Raw genomic sequence first — 18,287 nt, 5'->3', positions numbered from 1 at the left:
AGTTCTATTCCTTCTTTTATATCCTTTTCACAGTTTGCACATTCAAGTCCACAAACAAGAGGAAATTTCAGAAAATTTAACTGCCAATCTTTCATATGCTGTCCCCTAAAAAAAAATTTAAGCTTAAATTTGAATTTAAGTAACAAGCACTTGCATCAAAATAGGATAAGATTAAAGCAGAGCTATACAAGTTCACTGGAGTGTTTCATTCAAGGGTATTTAGGTAGAAACACAAGGATGAGACAGTGTCATCTCTACACATCCAGAAGAGGCTAGCAGCTGCTCCATGGACCACAGTTTGACAGGCAAAGGTCAGAGATGTGTGCAGCTCTTTGAAATCAGAGTGCTAAGATATAGAAATCCCAAAGTAAGGACATACAACTAAAGTCTCAAATCCTTTTAGGCTCAGAGGAAAATCTACAGAGGAAAATACCATATTCCATCATTTCACAGGAGTTACACTTGTCATCTCCATTCCATGTTCAGAACACGGGTTTCACACCAATTAGGTATTTTGAAATAGTATTATGTATAAATACCAATTTATTTTAATTCCTCCATCCCACCCACCCCCTCCACTGCAGCAAATTCATCAGAAAGGTGGCATTAGAGTATTGGCAAACTTATGCTTTCACTCTTGCTTTTCCTGTGCTTGACACTGTGTTGTATCACCATCTGCCTTTTGGGGGCAAACACTGCAGAGACCACCACTCTGATCCATTTCAACTTCATTTCTCCTCAGAGTTTTGAAAAGTACTAGCAAAAATGGACAGGAGCCACACACAGAGAGAGTAAAGTGGCACAGCTGGAATTCAAGTCATACATACAAGGGACCTTACTGCCCAGAGATATGCAAAACTCAACAAGTGTAACACTGAAGTCTGACCAGTAAGTGGTCTTCATGGGTGGAGCTGCCTGGACAAAGCCATCGAGTAGGCAGGAAAGAGAGCTCTGCATCTCCTTATGGTGCTCACCAGCAAGATCCAACCGACACTTCAACACCTCCCTTCCTAAGGTGTATTAGCTAGAATCCAAGTATCAAAATGTCACACCAAGTCTATTCCATCTTCTACACCAAAAATAACTTGGGAATGGGTTTAAACCCACCACTGCTGTCCCAAAAAGTGATAGATTTACTCCTCTTGCACAAAACTGCTTTGCAGCACCTCACCGACACCAAAGCATTACCTCTGCTAAACGCGTGCTACAAATACAACGAGTATACAAACCATGGCAGCACCTAATTTCACTTTCTAAAGCAGTCCATGATGAAAGGATCAAGCTGTTACATTTGTGCATTACCAACAGCCAATACTTATGAAGTCATGCTCTACACTAAGAAAAGGATTAGCAAATACTTGGAGCCTAGACAAATACAGAAGGTTCTCCAACTGTGCCTGAACAAAACTTTGAGGTGAAAAGAAAGGGCATGCTTGAGGAACTGAATTTATTTAAAAATACCTAAAACTAAATCAATTTCTAATACAGGAGAGATTAGAACTTTCAGGGACTGCATCTCTTAAGCTTAAGAGCTGTACCAACATTTAATTTTAATATCGGTAGTGGATCCTTTCTCATTGAGGGCTGATTTCAGTTTAGTTCAGGGGCTAACACTGAAGACATATACAGCTGAACTACACTTCAATTACAGATAAAGGTAATCAAGTAATCTTATATTTATTTAGTTAGGGGTATGCTTTAGCTGATCAAAGGCAGGCATGTACCATGGGATGAGTTAAATTGTACCAACAGTTTGATGGACTGCACCAACTAGATCAATCATAAAAGAACACATAGACCTTCATGGTCCAGATAGTTACTTGTAGTCATATGAATCCCACCCAAGAATTCAAAATCAAGGATACATTTTTGGAAAGGATGTTATGGTGAGTTATAAGCTTTCAAGTTGGAGGTATGATAAGTTGGGCAATGTTTTCAGCCTGTGATGATTTGCAGGTTTAACTAGACAGTCCCTCTAGTTAGCTTAAGTTTTTGGTATTAAAAAAAAAAGCTAGATTATCAGAAATTAAATGCAGGCCTCCATGGGGTAGTAAGAGTCTTGGCAGAAAGAGCAAGAGAAAGAAAAAAATCCAACGAAGAAACAGTCCTTTATTTTTTTTTTCTTTGAATTTTAATAGGAAACACGTCTTCCACTTTCTACCTTTTAAATAATTTCATATTTTCCATATTTTTAAAAGCAGCTTATGTAAACAACACCATACTAATATACTTTAACATAGTAATTATGCTGGCCTGTATATTGTAAATGACACATTGAATTGAGAAACTGCATTCTTGCTTTTATCACTATAATGTCCCTATATTAGAGTAAAAACTCACTTTCGGTATCTGTCATGCATTTTGAGCTGCTTTAGTGAGAGTTTTCAGCCAAGCCTTAGAAAATCCCCTCCATCCCCTAAAAGGGGAAAATATACAGTTAAGACAAGTTTATCAAGCATACAAATCTAAGCTCTTCATCATAGTGTAAATCTTACAGCAGGTTTTAACACAAAAGATCGGACTTCAAGGTCTGATCAGGCACACCCATCTAGCCCAGCATCCTAAACCCAAGTGACCCATACTGGGACCTAAAGGGGTGGATACAGGCAAGGAAAAACACACACAGCCCAACACTGTGCCAGAACAGGTTCCCCAATTCTAGCTTCCCCAATAACAGGTCTTGGGACACCCAAAGGTGCCAAATGCACAGGACCTGCCCCAAGATGTCCTGCCCAGCCTCTGCTTGCTAAAGAGAGTCACGTACATACCAAGCCCAGAAGTAGATCTTTTAAATATTATAAGCAGCACTAAAAACCAACTTTGGGAAGCTGAATCAAACACCTAACCTTAGATGTCTATTTTGACAGTGAATCCTGCTCTTAGTGCTTTGAGCATTCTCCTGCAAATCTTCACAATCTGTTTGAGCATTGCTTATCCTCAGTAACACTGACTGCATCATTAGCTAGTTTAGTATTCAGTCATTGACACAGAAATTTTGATTTCTGTCAGTTTAAGACAGTAATAAGTGTAAATAGCCAATGGTTTAAAAGTTGTAACTTTTCAATGGTTACAGAGTTAGGATATTCTATTGCTGTAGTAACAATGTATGTATAAAGAATGATTAATAACTATCCTAAGTACAGGTCTGAGGAACAGAAGCTATGTTCCAAAGCATGTCTCCAGACCATAAGCCTGGAAAATTACCACTTGTGTTAGCACAACTCAGTTCTTTCTCAGGTTCTGTTACAATTACTTAATGTCACACCTGAGAAAAAAAAAAAAGTATCTCAAAGTACTGCTTCCACATAGAATTTTAAGTCTTAATCTGCAGATAAAAAAGTTAACTGTCCTTCAAACACAACACATTTCAACCTCAGAGAGGAGGATAGCTACTAACAGCTAGAATAGTTGGATAATGCTAGATGTTAAAAGTCATGTAGTATGACTTTTTTTGAGATAAATTACTCTTTAGGAGCTAGTACAGTCCTTGTAAAAGTAGATGTGGTATTTATTTCAGTCAAGTATATCCAACAGTTTCTTTTTCCCTAATGTTTAAATCATCCATCTTTCCCAAAGCTTGACCATACAATCCAGCTGAGACAGGTTCCAAGATTATCCCAGGTAAATACCTTGATAGGAAAGCTAAATCACAATCCCCAATATCCAAGCAGCTTTTTCTTCTAGTTGAAAATCCATGTAACAATTTCCCATAATAATAACAGGTTTATAGTCAGGATTCCCATCTTATATTAAGATGATAAAAATTTAATTGACATAATTTTGAACCCAGTGAATGTGCCCCTCCATACATTCATATTCTTCAATAAATGCTTTGCACAAAGCTATATTGAGGTCTGAGAAACACTTGGGAAATTTCCTGTCCCAGGTATTTCCTCCTGTTTCCACCTGTGGATATTTTGCCATCACCACTGTCACTCATTAGTCACTCATTGCCACAGGTATTCCACTTTTATGTACCTCTAACAACAGTGTAATCATCTAGGAGATAAGTACTCACCTTAGCTCTCATGACACTCCATGAATAGGAACTAAATGGAAAGACACAGGTTTTGAGTACTTGGATACTGTGGTTTTACAGCCACAGGTTTTGAGTACTTGGATATAAACAACTTCTGGTTTAACTATGTGAATGTGTCCCATTCACATTTTTTATTGCTCCAACATTGGTCTTACGAACTGTAGAGAGCCTCTCTGTAGACTCCTGAGTTTCCCCATCAATGCAGGCACTCACTGCTACCATATTGACTTTTTTCCCCTTGGGGAATTTTGTTAGCATCTGGTGTTTGATGGCTGTTTATAATGATCCCTATATTCTCTTCTGTCAAAACTTTTGCAGAATACCATCATGCCTCCCTGAGAGTCCCCATTTCTATGTACCCCCATTTTAACTTGCGGTACTCTTTGGAAAAGTTGCTTTCATTACATCTCAAAGGGAAAAAACAATGGTCTTTCATGTACCCTGTGATATTCAGTGAAATGCTGACATGAAGCTGCCCATCTTATAATGATTGCTAAAGAGAAATCTGAAAAATAAATATAAATTTTCATTGAAGAAGGCTTACAAAAGAAACAAAAAGTCAAGTTATACAATTCAAGAAGAAAAGGAAAGATTAGACTAAACCAGCTGTGACATTACACCACCAAGCTTTCAGCTAGGTAACCCTTAAATGGCTTTTCAAATATCTTCTGCAGGAAAGGCAAAAAGGCCTTAATTCTGCTCAGGGCAGTGACTTCCAGAGGGAGAATTTGGTGAGGTGTTTTAAGGAAAGTAAGATTCTGTTCTGACCAACTATGCAAAGCAATATTCTAATGAGCTGAAAAAGTAACTAAGAGCAGCAGTGGATTAAATAGAGCCTGTTGATTATTACGTATTTATCAGAAAAAATTTAGTGAAGTGACATTAACTAGCAAAATGCAAATCAATGCAAGGTAGGAACCACTTTCTAAACCTTATTTTTTATTCTGCTTCTACTACAGTGTTGCAAGCCTTGATTTGGGAAAGGGTTGCAAGCAGATGGTGAATGAGGAATCCTGGGAACATCTCCTCGGTTTTACTTAAGTCTTCTTTACTGGAGTATTCTGCACCAGCAACAAATCCAAGCAAACGCCAATACAGGCATATACACTTAAAGTTTATTGTACATTTAGCTGCTTTAAAAAAATCAGCTACACATGATATTTGCCCATAATTCCAGACTGAATGTAATTGATTCCTACCACACATGAGACTTAATCTATGCCAAAAATTGTATTTCATTAAGAAAACGATATTATGGAGCATCTGAGATCATGTAACAGACAAAACAGAATGCCAGAGAACTTTTAACTGCCAGTACCCCACAGTGACTGCCTGATTATTTGCAGATGGGATATGGAAAAATTGTGAAATTATTGGAATTCTGAGTCCTGTACGAAAGCATTACTTCAGACTGGATGTGTCATGGCAAATACCTATTATAATTTGAATACATTCTTAGATTGTGCTTTCAGTGCTTAGAACTAGCTATGCTTACTTCTTTATACTTATTAACTGAAAAAGACTGCATTCTTCAAAGCCCAAAACAAAACCCATAGGTGATAGCACAAAATAGAGCCAGTAAGTCAACTGTCAATACTGATCGTATTTATCCAATAATTAAACTAAAAACTAATTTAAATCAATCTCCTTTGGAAAAGCCAGCTGTTCAACAAGCACAACAATTGGTCTAGGATCAATCAGTGAACATGAGATCAATTAAAACCAGCTTAAGTTTTTGTAAGAGGACAATTCACACAACTTGAGTTAGATGTCTATTCATTTCAGTACTCCCACAATGCAGCCCTTAAGCTCTGTTGTAAAGCAGAAATACCACTATCACCCTCCGCTGTCTAGCCAGCACTCTAAGTAGTTCCACATTTAATTAAAGACACAGTATACCCTTTGTTAGGACAGATAGTCTGGTCACTTTAAAGGACTGCTATCGTTTTAGCCACACACACATAAATTAAACTCTGGAAACCATCAAAACCAAACTGCCTTACAATTTTATTTGCATATTTGCACCTACTCTGAAAGAGATATATGCACAAAAGTGCAAACTATTTTCTTCGCACAGTTTTATTACTATTTGTAGCAGCTTAACACTGGAGATGTTAAGTCCCTCCCCTTCCAAATAATACCACTAAGAGTGCAATTCTTTCAGAAATTTCTCAGCAGCTGGAGCCACCTGATTTTCAGCAAACTTTAGAAATGTGAAGAGGATGCATGGCCGAGAAAATAACAGCAAAAAGGATAGAAAATAATAATTCAGAATATGTGGATAATGAAACATTTTTAATAAGGTGAACCTCCCCATCACTAAAAGAAAAAAAAAAAAAAGTAAAAAAGAAACAGACGAAGCCATGGCCAGGCTGCCAGCCGGAAGGCGCTGCAGTAACCTCTCCGTCCACACGGGAGCTGTACTGGCATATTGCACCGCTCCGGCTCAAAGCTCCGGCATCCCGACATCAGCGTTTAGGGAAACCGATGAAGCCCCAACGCACCGTTTATGTCTTTTCCTCAAAGGGCTCTGCACGTTTTCAGCAAAGCTGGCGGCACAGACCTGCCCCGGGCGCTGGGCACGGCGCGGTGCTCTCCGCCGCCGCGGCTCTCCCGGCGGCCAAGCCCCGCGGGAGCGGCACGGCGGCACCGGAGGATGGAGGGGAGAAGCCGCCTTTCTGCCTCGGAAACGTCCACGGAAAGCAGCTTCCAAGTCCGTCCCGTGGACACGCGACTCTAACTGCGCGGGCTAACAGCGATCCCCGGCAGCCGCGAGCCGCTGGACCAGGAGCGACGGCGGCATCAGCGATGTCCCCTGCCCCCCGGCTCCACCGGCCCCGGGGGAGGACGCGCCGCGGGGGCCGAGGGCAGTGCGCCTACCGCTCGGCATTCTCGTCCCCGGCTGCCCCGGGCTCCGGCCGCTCCCTTCCCATCGGAGCTCACGTCCACGCCGCTCCTCCCGCTCCCGGCTCGACCTCCGCACAGGACGGCGGCGAGCAGCCCCGCGGAGCGCTCGCCGGGCCGGCACGGCCCCGCGCCCCCGGCTCGGCCCCGCTGCCGCCCCACGTGCCCGCCCGGTGCCCGCGGAGCCGGAGCGCGGCTCACCTGCCGAGAGCGGCCCTTCCCCGCGGGCTGCCCCGGCCGGCGTCCCGGGTGAGCCGCCGGCGCCACTCACCTCTTTTGCTGCGTCTCCAGCGGCCGGGCTGGCAGTGGCCGTAATCCATGCAGTTCAGGATGACCAAGGCAAAGGAGAAGAGGCGAAACTGCATCCTGGGCCGCTGGGGTGGGCAGACTCCTCCGGCGGCAACGAGGGGCAGCGAGGCCGGCGGCGTGCGGGGCGAGGAGGGGCCGGCGGAGGGTCGCGGGGCAGCGGCTGCCGCTGGGGACCGCAGGAGTTTACACGCTTCTCGCCGCCCTTCTCGGGCGCTGCGAACTCACCGCCGCTTCCAGCATCTCCCCTGTGCTGCGGGGAGAGAGAGGTGAAAAGCTTGGACCCGGGCTCTCCTGGTCCTCCACTGCTCTGGCTCGCCCCAAAAACAAACAGACAGACAGACAGACAGAGAAAAATCACAGCCCGTGCCGAGGCAGGAGCAGGACCACGGAGCGGAGTCACCGAGAGCCCCGAGCCCGTCCCACGGCGGCGGGCGAGCGCTGCCGCCGGCCCCGCGCTCCCCGGGACGGGCTGTCAGCCGGGGCACAGCGCTATTTATCCCGGCGCGGGGCGCTCCCCGCCCACACGCGCTCAGGTCGCGGCACGGCGGGGCGAAGCCGTCCCCCCCTACCTCCCGCGGCGCGGCCCCGCGGCCGCCCCGTCCCGCCGCCGGGTCCCGAGCGCAGCTCCGCGCCGCGGGGCAGCCCCACGCGGGCCGGCGGCGGCCGCCGGGACGCGGGCTCGGCGGGGCGGGCGGCGGGGGCTCCCGGGCACATGCAGGCGGTGTCCGCGCCGGGCCCCCGGCCGCCCGCCTCCGCCCGCTCCTTTTATGCGGCGAGGCGGGGGCGCGGGCGGCGGGGCCGTGCGGGCTCCGCGGGGATGCGCGGCGGCGGCGCGGGGCCCGGTACGTGGGTGGTGCCGTGCCCCGGCCCTCCCGCCGCACGGCCCTGGCGCCGCCCGCCCCGGCCCGCGCCCCCGCCTCCGCCGGGCCCTAACGCCAGCCGGCCCGAGAGCCGCTGATGCTTTCGCCTGGAGGCTCTTCCTCGGCGGGCTTCTCCCTCTGCCCGCAAAGCCTCCTCGTCCTTTCTCTTTCTCTGCCCTGCTTACAGCCTGGGGAAACCTAGTCCTCCTCACTTCTCGTACTGCTCTTTCTCTCTTTTTTTCATTTCTCCTTTCCCTTTTCTTTACTTCTTGCTAACTATGTGTTTCAAACCTGGATTTAAGACCTTGATTGATTTATTCTGCCCACACCCCTTGTTTCTGACTTCGTAAAGTCTGATCTCACACATTTCGAAGTCTCTTCCTTGAAACACCACTTTCATTGTCTTGCCAAGATGGCTCTGGAAGTCCTAAAGTGTGACTTCAGTAAGTGACTTGTACTTGTTTCTTGCCAAATCTCTACTTGGCAAAGGTATTGTAAAGTTAGTAAAATGAGAATCCCAATAGTACAGATAAGGAAGGCTGAAATGAGGGAAACCAAGAGTTTCCAAGTGAATTTAGTTTTGATACAGGAAGATCTGTTAATTCCTCATAACATCCACTACACTGTGCCATTTATTTCTCTGCTCCTCACTCACAGCCTGTTCCCCAGCCAGGTATGGACAGACTGTGACTCTTTGCTTGTGGTTCTCATCCCGTTGTGCCTGACCTAATGAGCCCCGTTGGACCCGGGGCTCTGTGAAGCAGGTGCAAAAGCTGGGAGGCAGCGTGGATCTGGTACAGCTGGTGCAAAGCCAGGTCTAATAAACCCAGCTAGATCCAGGATCCAGGCTAGGTCTGCACTGGGTGTTTCTGCTCCTCCTTCTTGCCCCCTCCCCCCAAACCCTGCGCCAATAATTCTGGTGCTGAAATACCTGAGCTGCCTCGGGATGGAGCCAGCTAGGTTCTCACAAAAGCAGATGTACTCTTTCCACAGCAGAGCTGGCCTTAGAAAGAGCATAGCTGCATTCATGTGGCACTGTGCCTGAGCTAATATGCCGTGTTAGATCCAAGCTGGTTTTTCATCCATGGCCCGAACAGTCTAACCATAGATAAGTGAAATCTGACTGGAGGGTGTTTGCCATACCATCCTGAGACCTCAGAATTTTTGAGTGCATTTATTGTATAATATTCCTCTGGAGCAGAGAAGGATCAGTATTATCAGTTTCTATACTGAAGACTGGCTTACAAAGACGGTAAATGACTTGCCTAAAATCAAAAGGGTCATATGAGACTGTGTCCTGAATTTCCCAAGTTCTCAGATATTTCTGTAATCCCTGTGCTACCCTTTTTTTATTTTTCTAGTGTAGAATAGTAGCACTACATAAGTCTAATCACTAGTATAAATTACCAAGATTTTTTAAAGTCACATTCCAGTAGGGATTGAGTTCATCCTCAGCAATTTTGCAGAAGACACCAAGCTGAGTGATGCAGTTGACACACCTGAAGGATGGGATCCATCCAGAGGGACCTGGAAAGCTCAATAAGCAGACACATGGGAATCTCATGAGATTTAACAAGACAAAGTGCAATGTGCCCCCTGGACTGGGGCAACCCCCAGTGCCAATACGAGAGCTGCCCTGCCAAGAAGGACTTGGGGTGCTGGCAGATGAGAGGGTGGGCAAGCAACAGCAATGAGCACTTGTAGCCCAGAAAGGCAAACGTGTCCCGGGCTGCATCAAAAGCAGCGTGGGCAGGAGGTCAACAGAGGCAATTTTATCCCTCTTCTCTGCTCTCATGAGAACCCAGCTGGAACGCTGTGGGTCCCCAGCACAGAAAAGACATGGACCTGTTGGAGTGAGTCGAGAAGAGGCCACCAAGATGATTAGAGGGATGGAGCACTTTTTCAGGAAAGCCCAAGAGAGTTGGAATTACTCAGTCTGGAAGAGAGAAGGCTTTGGAGTGACCTAATTGCAGCCTTCCAATACCTGAAGGGAGCCTACAAGAAAAGAGAGAATTTTTACAAGGGGCTGTAGCGACACAAGGGGGGATGTCTTCAAACTGGAAGAGAGTAGTTCTATATTAGTTATTAGGAAGAAATTTTTTACTGTGAGGGTGGTGAGACGCTGGCACAGATTGCCCGGAGAAGCTGTGGCTGCCCCTTCCCTGGAAATGGTTGGATAGAGCTCTGAGCAACCTGGTCCTAGAGGAAGGTGTCCCTGCTCATGGCAGGAAGGGTGGAACTAAGGTGCCAAGGTGCTTTAAAGTCCCTTCCAATCCAAGCCATTTTATGATTCTATTATATGAGTGTTTTCTGATGCAAAGTATTTATTTATTATAAATAAATAAATTAAATATAAATATAACTGTTGTGATGGGGTTACAGTGTGTGAGATTCCATTGTGCTATGCAGAGCACCAGTATCTTTCAGTGTTGTCATAATCTAAGAATTACAAAGATGTCACCTGTCAACTAATTAACACAGATCTAAGAACTCTGTCAGTCAAGGTCAGTCTAGCTCAGTGTCAGTGGTATCCAAGCGGGTTTGGAGTGGATGCAAAGGGAAAGAGTGCCAAAAAAAGGCATGTGTATATGGTTTATGGTCTTTATTTTCCCCAATCTACTTACACAATGAAACTTTTCTGTAAAACTTATTGCAACTGATGCCATAATTTATTTCAGTCATATGTGTTTACTATCAACTGGAGCTCTCCAAGATGTGTAGTCCTTGTACCCACTCTGATTTCATGTGACATGTTGTGTACCCTAGACAGCTAAAAGTGAGACTTTTTGCACTAGCACTATCTTTAGAGTATGTGCTTGTGATTTTCTGATGCAGAAATAAGAATTATACCAGCACCCAAGAGATCCTCCCAAGTTTTAATGCCAGGGAGAGAGATATCAAAGTACAAGAAGGGGAAACCAAACATAGGTGTTTACTTTTGTGAGGACTCCAGGAACTAATCTCCTTTACTGTTTCATGTCTACAAACCCATAATTATGTGTCTTTGACTCTACAACAGCTTTCTAGAGTTTTGGAGTCCTTTTTGCAAACAGTGATATCAGGATCTACTCACTAACACAGCTCCACTTCTGGAAGAGTCTGAAATAAAAGCATGAAAGGACTTTATGACAGGTGTCCTGCTGGCACTAAAGATGACTGATGTCTGTCAAAGTGTGGTGTCAGTGGCCTGGAAGCCAAACCAGAGTCTGCAGAGCCCAGAACACTTTTACAGTCAGAGGGGAAAAAGTCAGGGACACCAAGAGCTTAAAAATCAGAGGAAGGAAGAGTGCTGGGATGAGTTCTGTAGGACGTGGTAGACCTCTGTCTCTGCAGGTTCACATCAGGTACCAGAGAGGAATTGGGTGTAGGGCAATGGCACCTTGTGTTCTGTGGCTCTAGTGAACACTGCACTCACTCTGAGGCTGGCTTTGTCACAGGCAGGAACTGGGAAAATTATCTGAGCATGTTCAATTAACAGTCATAGAGAGAATGCTTTAGTCAAGGCCCAAGTGGATGATGTGGCAATGATTGAAATATCAGATGATGACAGTCTGGGCAACAGCTTTAGCAATGGGGATAGCTAAGAACAGGTGTATTTTACATAGATCAGTCAAAACTCTTAGCAGCCAAATTAATGCATTTGAATAGTGCTGAGATGATTCATTGCACACTGTTCAGAAATCATATTATTTTCTAGAACTAAATTTCAGTTCCTAGAAAATTAATTTTTATGTGTTGTGCTCCACAGAGGTTTCACTGACTGTAAAAGATCTTACTTCTACATTTCAGCTGTATTACAGCCAAAGCACTGCTGCTTTTGTGATATAAAGTAATTGTAATTGAATCTTTCCATTCTTTATTTGGCTCCCTAAGATTTGATCTGTAAGTATTCTAACTTCATCATCTCAAAATGAGCAACACTAAGGTTTACTTTAGAAGAAATTTCTCCATATTCTTATATCTGGGCAACTCATTGCTATGTGAAAGTCATAATCTTTCCTAAGACCAGAATCTCAGCAATAACATGTAAGTCTTAGGAGCCTTACATTGCAGTAGAAAAGTCATATCTTTATTTTCAGTGAAAGAAATGAACGAATCTGACAAGCTTTATATCTAACCTTCAAAAAGAAGTATATTTATATATACAACCCAGCTTCAAACTTTTTATTTCTAAGTCATTTTTTACCTTCTTTAAATTCTTAAAATACACTTAATTCATTTGTTCTTCAAAATGTCAACTGAAATAATAATAACAATAATGGAATATTGTCTCCCCAAATCAGAGCAAGACTGTTGGAGAACCACAATGTTTGGGGGCTGGAGGACTAGTCCTGTGAAGGAGAGCTGAAGAAGCTGGGCGTTTTCCAGAATCCTGAAGGAGAGGATTTAGAGGAGACCAAACAGTTCCTTTCCACACCTATGAGGAGGTTACTGAGCAGGAAGTGCCAGGATCCCTATGGAGGTGCTGGACAGAAGAACAGGAGACAGTGGTTGTGTTCTGAAACAGGGGAGATTTGTGCTGGGTGTAATAGAAAATAATTTTCCCTCTGAGGATGAACAAGAACTGGAAGCAGTTTGGCCAGACAAGTTGTGGACTCTCCTTCCTACAACAAGGCCTTAAGCAGCCTGGTCTGGCCTCTCTGCTGATTGTACTTGCTTTTAGCAAAGGGTTGTACTCAGGACCCCCAATGTCCCTGCCAGCCTTCATGATCTGTCAATCCCATAAAAGCCATGGGCTCCCAAAACAGGCTGAGAGGACTGCCCTGTGCACCTCTGGACACCCACATCTCTTCCATCCAAACCCTGGGGAGACTGAAACACTGTCACCCTCCTGACTCTTCTCCCTCTCTGAAACATGATCAAACTCCTGGATTTTTTACCTCCTTGTGCAGACTTTGCTCTTGCAGAACTTCCAACAGTGTCCATGAGTGTTTTGCCTAAAGAACAAATTCATCAATTCATCAAAGCTGTATGTTTTTATTAAGGGCTCAGAGAAGAAAATATGTAGAAAAGGGGTTAACATCTCTAAAATAACTTCAGTAGCTCTCAAATAAAATTTTCAGTTCTTTCTGGAAAAAAAAAGAAAAAAAAAAAGAAAGAAATACAGAAAATAGTAAGAAAAATATATTCTAAATGGTGTGTATCCTCCTTTCCCAGTTTGGACTGGCACCACGCTACCAGTTCCTGCCTGCCAGCTTTGGACACAGTATTTCTCTTGGAGTGTTCAAGAGCCAGTGTCCTGTGTGGATGCTGCATTCTGAAGGTGAGAGTTCAAATTCCAGCCTGGCAGCTGCAGAAAATCCACTTCTTTTGGTGAATGGTGATTTTAGTTTGCCAGCATATAGGTCAGAAAATTACTGAAAAATTAATGTATACCAAAGTTCAGGCTTTCTGTTTTTCAATGCTTTTCATGGCACTATAGCTACAGAGGAGGTTTGTAACACACATATATGGGTTTAAATTTGCTCTAATATGGCCTCAACAAAATGGCTTCACAAGGATCTGGAATGCAAAGATGAAATGGTGAGCTGGTACTTGCATAGTTTTTTTTACAAAGATTTTACATCATGTACCCTGAGCTTTGTGCAATCACTGCTTTATCTCTCATATGCATAGAAACCCACCTCTCCCTCCCTACAAAAAATCATAGAGTAGCTGAATTTGGAAGGGACCATGGAAGATCATCTCTTGCTCAAAGCAGAGCTAACTTCAAAGTTAGGTCAGGTTACTGAGAGCCTTATCTAGCTGAGGGTTGAAAAAGTTCAAGGTGGAAGATTCCACATGTTCTCTGGGTGACTTCTTCCAGGGCTTGACCATCCTCATAGTGAAAATTTTTGCCATATCTCCAGAGAAAACTTTCCTCATTGAAAGTTGCAATTATTGCCCTTTTGCTTTTCTCTGCAAATCCCATCTTCCTATAACCTCCCTCTTATACCTGAATGTATATATATGTTTGTAGATATATATTTATATATTGAATTATATATATGTATAATAAATATGTATAAAATTATAAATATACTTATAATCTATTCTGTTTTAAATGTATGTTTACTTTTTATTTCTACTTTGCTTTTCCTCTGTTTCCTTATCACTTGTGCATCTAATGGAGAAAATACTTAAGATATTTCTTAAAAATTATATCCCTGACACTAACCCTATCATCTTGAAATGTCTAGTTTGTTTTCCCACTGTTTCTGTTGGTTGCAGAAGGAAAGGCAGCAAAGATGATTGTGTACCTGTAAACACAGAATTGTTACCACAACAAGCAATGACAATCAAAAGTAGCTTTCAAAATGAGAAAAGTGATATGATGGAAACTTTTTTATTGAAATGTCAGAATTTGTGACTTATTTTGTTGTAACAGAAGCATTGTCAAGCATAGATATATGTTGTATTCAACATCTTAATAGCCTTGTATTCAACATTCTTAATAGCCTTCTAATTTAGTAACTGGCTTTGGAGATGTCTTCCAAGTATAATTTAGAGATATTTACTATTTAATGTTAATAAAGGCTAAGTGTTAAATGTTGTGATGGTAAGTGCATGTTTTCTCCAGCATATCTATTTAGCAATAAAGTGATTGCAATACTTGTTGGAATATACAAGAAGTATCTCTGCCAAATGATAATAAAGAAGGGAATTTAAAAAGAATTTTGGACAGTTGAGAATTCTTAGATAAAATCCTGAAATTTGTGTAGTTAATCTACACCGAGTTTCAAAAGTAAAATTGTCTCCAGTAATAAAATAACGTGTTCAAGACAGTTTTATAATCTGCAAAATATTATACTTTTCCACTGTCACATCATTGCTTACTCCTTGTCTTATATATTGAGCAAACAGCTCAGGAAAACAAATTAAAAAAGAACTCATGAGCATTCTCTCTGAAACACTGTCACCTCCTTTAGCCCAGCTCAGGAGAGAGCCTGGAGCAGTAGGTGATCCTACACTGAAGGAGCAAATAGTGACAGGAATAGGAAAGGGGAGCATGAGCTCAGTGCACTTGGGGTGCCAGTCCCCTACACGGCCTTGTACAAATACCTATACAGAAACCAAGGGTCTTGGTGAAAGGGCAACAAAAGAGTTTACATTCAGTTTTGTCAGAGGAATTGTACAGATGTAACTGAAGACATATTTTTAAAATGTGAGAGCTACAAAATACAGCTTTTAATTTTAAAAAAGTGCAATAAACCACTGTAGAATATTGTTTTGTTTGAGCTTTATACCCTGCCAGTCATGATGGGAGCTGAATGTCAGCTTTTACTTCATTGCAAGTTTTGGAGAAGTGTACCATGTCTATCTTGTGGGACCAAAATTAGATTGATTTCTTTTCTTAAAATAAAATAGAGATAAACCATAAGGCGGGAAAAGTGAAAATTTGAGGTCATCATTCTTCAGAACAATTCTTCAAAGTAAAATTAAATTAGAGAATAGGGCAGAGAAACTGTGATGGCAGCCATTTCAACAGCACCCCAGGGGCTGAGAGGGCTGCTGGAGCCAAAAGCATGAACCACAGCACGTAAGGAGCTGTAGCCTATAACCATGCCTATCTTCTGATGATCCCCAGAAAGCCCATAAATCATGCTCCTTGGGGACTGAAAGGCTTAAATAAGTATTAAAGGACTCAGTTATGCACTGGCAGAATAATACATATGATAATCTAGGAGATTTCATTTCTACTTTATTTTGGACATTTTTCTCTGTCCACTGAGCCCTTTAAAGCAGAGGAGTATGTGAGGCCATGCCAAATGCAGATATTTCACTCTCCTTTCCCTGAACTCAATACTGAAGTTTTTTATCATCACTTTGAGGGATCTTTTCAGATCAGCTGAACCTCTGTGTTGATTTTCATTATTTAATGTCAATTTCTCTCCTTGGGGAAAATACTAAGTTAGGATTTTTTTTAACTAGCATGAAAATTAACAAAGGGAATATTACAAATCACATGGTTTAGTCTAAAAACAGCTACTGATCATCTTCAATGCCCTCATGACTGTCCCAAACCTTCTTTTACCCCAGTGCTGGTTTGGCACACAGCTGGCAGCTGAATATTTTCTGACTGTAGCTGGCTTGGTGAGTACAACTAATAATATCCCTGGGCCCAAGTCCACTCCCTGCTGTTTTGTACTTCTGGGGAACAGCATCTTGCACAGTAAGCAATTGTTGAAGTATCAAAATCCACATTTTATCTGCCTCCTCATGAGGGATGCAGAGCAATGTAGCTGGGACAGTTTCAGGCAAGGGATTTTTAAAAGGGAATTTGTGGTGTGCTACTGCTGGCCCCTTACAAAGTGTCACCTTCAAAACTTAAGATGTTTTTTCAATCTTAGGGAAATATAAGGTAGCTTGTCTCATACCCCTTCTACATATGGGATAGAAACCAGGAGCTAAATCCCTGAAGAACATATTTGAATGCCTGCAACTAAATTTTACCTGAAGTGCTGCACCTAAATACAAAATAGAAATAACCAATAATAAAAAAATAAAATAAAATAAAATAAAATAAAATAAAATAAAATAAAATAAAATAAAATAAAATAAAATAAAATAAAATAAAATATAGCTTGGCTTACTTCTCAGATGGAGGTTTTAAATGCCATAGCACCATTTAGCTTGATTTCAAAGATCCTGGAAACTTTGCTTCTACCTCCAACTGGCAAATGTGGAAGGCTGGGATCCTCTTCAGCAAACGCATTCTCAAACCTTATTTGCAAAACAAACATGAAATGTGCATCACTATTTTCAGTCTATGCCCCTAGCCCTGCCAGTGTGGTTTATCAGAGGCATTCTGAGAAAATATCCAGGAATGGTGTCCTTGCAAAACACAGCTGTGATGATTTGTTAGACAGCAACAGTACCCTAACACTACACAACTGACTATTTCCCATTTGCTTCATGATATCAAAACCTACATCTCTGAATGTATCCTAAGTAATTAGTAGTGGAAGGCAGAATGGGGAAGAAGTGATCTAAACAATCCCAGGAAATCAGGATTAGTTAGACTAGAAGGAAGCAGGAGAAAGAAGCACACATTCTAGGAAAGATCCATGCATGGCTCCATGTTTTCTGTCCCCCAAAAGATTTATGTTTGCATTCATCAGTTACTGCCTAAAATATTACATGTCCCACTACAGAAAACCACCTTGGAATGGGGGGCTGAGAGCCTTCAGCTATAAATTGCCTTTGGAGCAATCAGCCCATGACAAGCTCTGTCTGCAAACATTGTCCATCAAGCATCTCTTGATGATTCCAGCTGGGGAAACACGGCTACCAGTGCCTGGGGAGCAGTAGATGTGGAATCTGAATGTACATTGAGGCTGAGGACATTCTTGAGTATCAATATCTCACCCCTCAGCTGAATGGCTCAGCCTGTAAATGCCTGCACAGAATCACAGAATCACAGAATCACAGAATAAGGTGTGTTGGAAGGAACCCACAAGGATCACTGAGTCCAGCTCCCAGCCCTGCACTGCACCATCCCCAAAAGTCACACTATGTACCTGAGAGCACTGTCCAAACTTTTCTTGAACTCTGTCAGGCTTGGTGCTGTGGCCACTCCCCTGGGGAGCCTGTTTCAGTGCCCAACTACTCTCTGGGTGAAGAACTTTTTTAATATCCAACCTAAACCTCCCCTGACACAGCTTCAGGCCATTCCCTTGGGTCCTGTGACTAGGCCACCATAGAGATGAGAACAGTGCCTGCCCCTCCTCTTCCCCTCATGAGGAAGTTGTAACCACAATGAGGTGTCTCCTCAATGTACTCTTCTCCAGATTGAACAGACCAAGTGACCTCAGCTGCTCCTCCTACAGCTTCCCCTCAAGGCCTTTCACCATCTTTGTTGCCCTCCTTTGGGTCCTCTCTAGTAGTTTAATGTCTTTTATTGTGGCACCCAAAACTCCCCCAGCACTCGAGGTGAGGCTGCCCCAGCTCAGAGCAGAGCAGGACAATCCCCTCCCTTGCCTGGCTGGTGATGCTGTGCCTGATGCCCTACAGGACACATTTGACCCTCCTGGCACTGCTGGCTCATGTTCAACTTGCCATTGACCAGGACCCCCAGGTCCCTTTCCATGGCACAGCTTTCCAGCATCTCAATCTCCAGTCTGTACATACATCTGGAGTTGCATCCCAGTTGCAGAATCCAGCACTGTCCGTTGTTGAACTGCATGTGGTTGGTG

General features: G+C 43.3%; 1 protein-coding gene across 2 annotated transcripts in view; it reads right to left on the bottom strand.

Annotated features, from left to right (window-relative positions):
* Positions 1-7,464, bottom strand: part of RSPO2 (R-spondin 2) — a 104,208-nt gene extending 96,744 nt beyond the window's left edge. For both annotated transcript variants that reach the window (XM_066547464.1, XM_066547471.1), the window contains exon 1: positions 7,215-7,464. In XM_066547464.1, coding sequence (XP_066403561.1) covers positions 7,215-7,308 — 94 coding nt within the window. In that variant the 5' untranslated portion in view covers positions 7,309-7,464. The remainder of the gene's footprint in view (positions 1-7,214) is intronic.
* Positions 7,465-18,287: the final 10,823 nt, after the last annotated feature.

The sequence above is a fragment of the Molothrus aeneus genome, chromosome 1, assembly GCF_037042795.1.
Source record: "Molothrus aeneus isolate 106 chromosome 1, BPBGC_Maene_1.0, whole genome shotgun sequence".
Classification (NCBI taxonomy): Eukaryota; Metazoa; Chordata; class Aves; order Passeriformes; family Icteridae; genus Molothrus; species Molothrus aeneus.
Note: the sequence above shows the minus strand (reverse complement) of the source record. Positions and strands in the feature narration are given on the sequence as shown.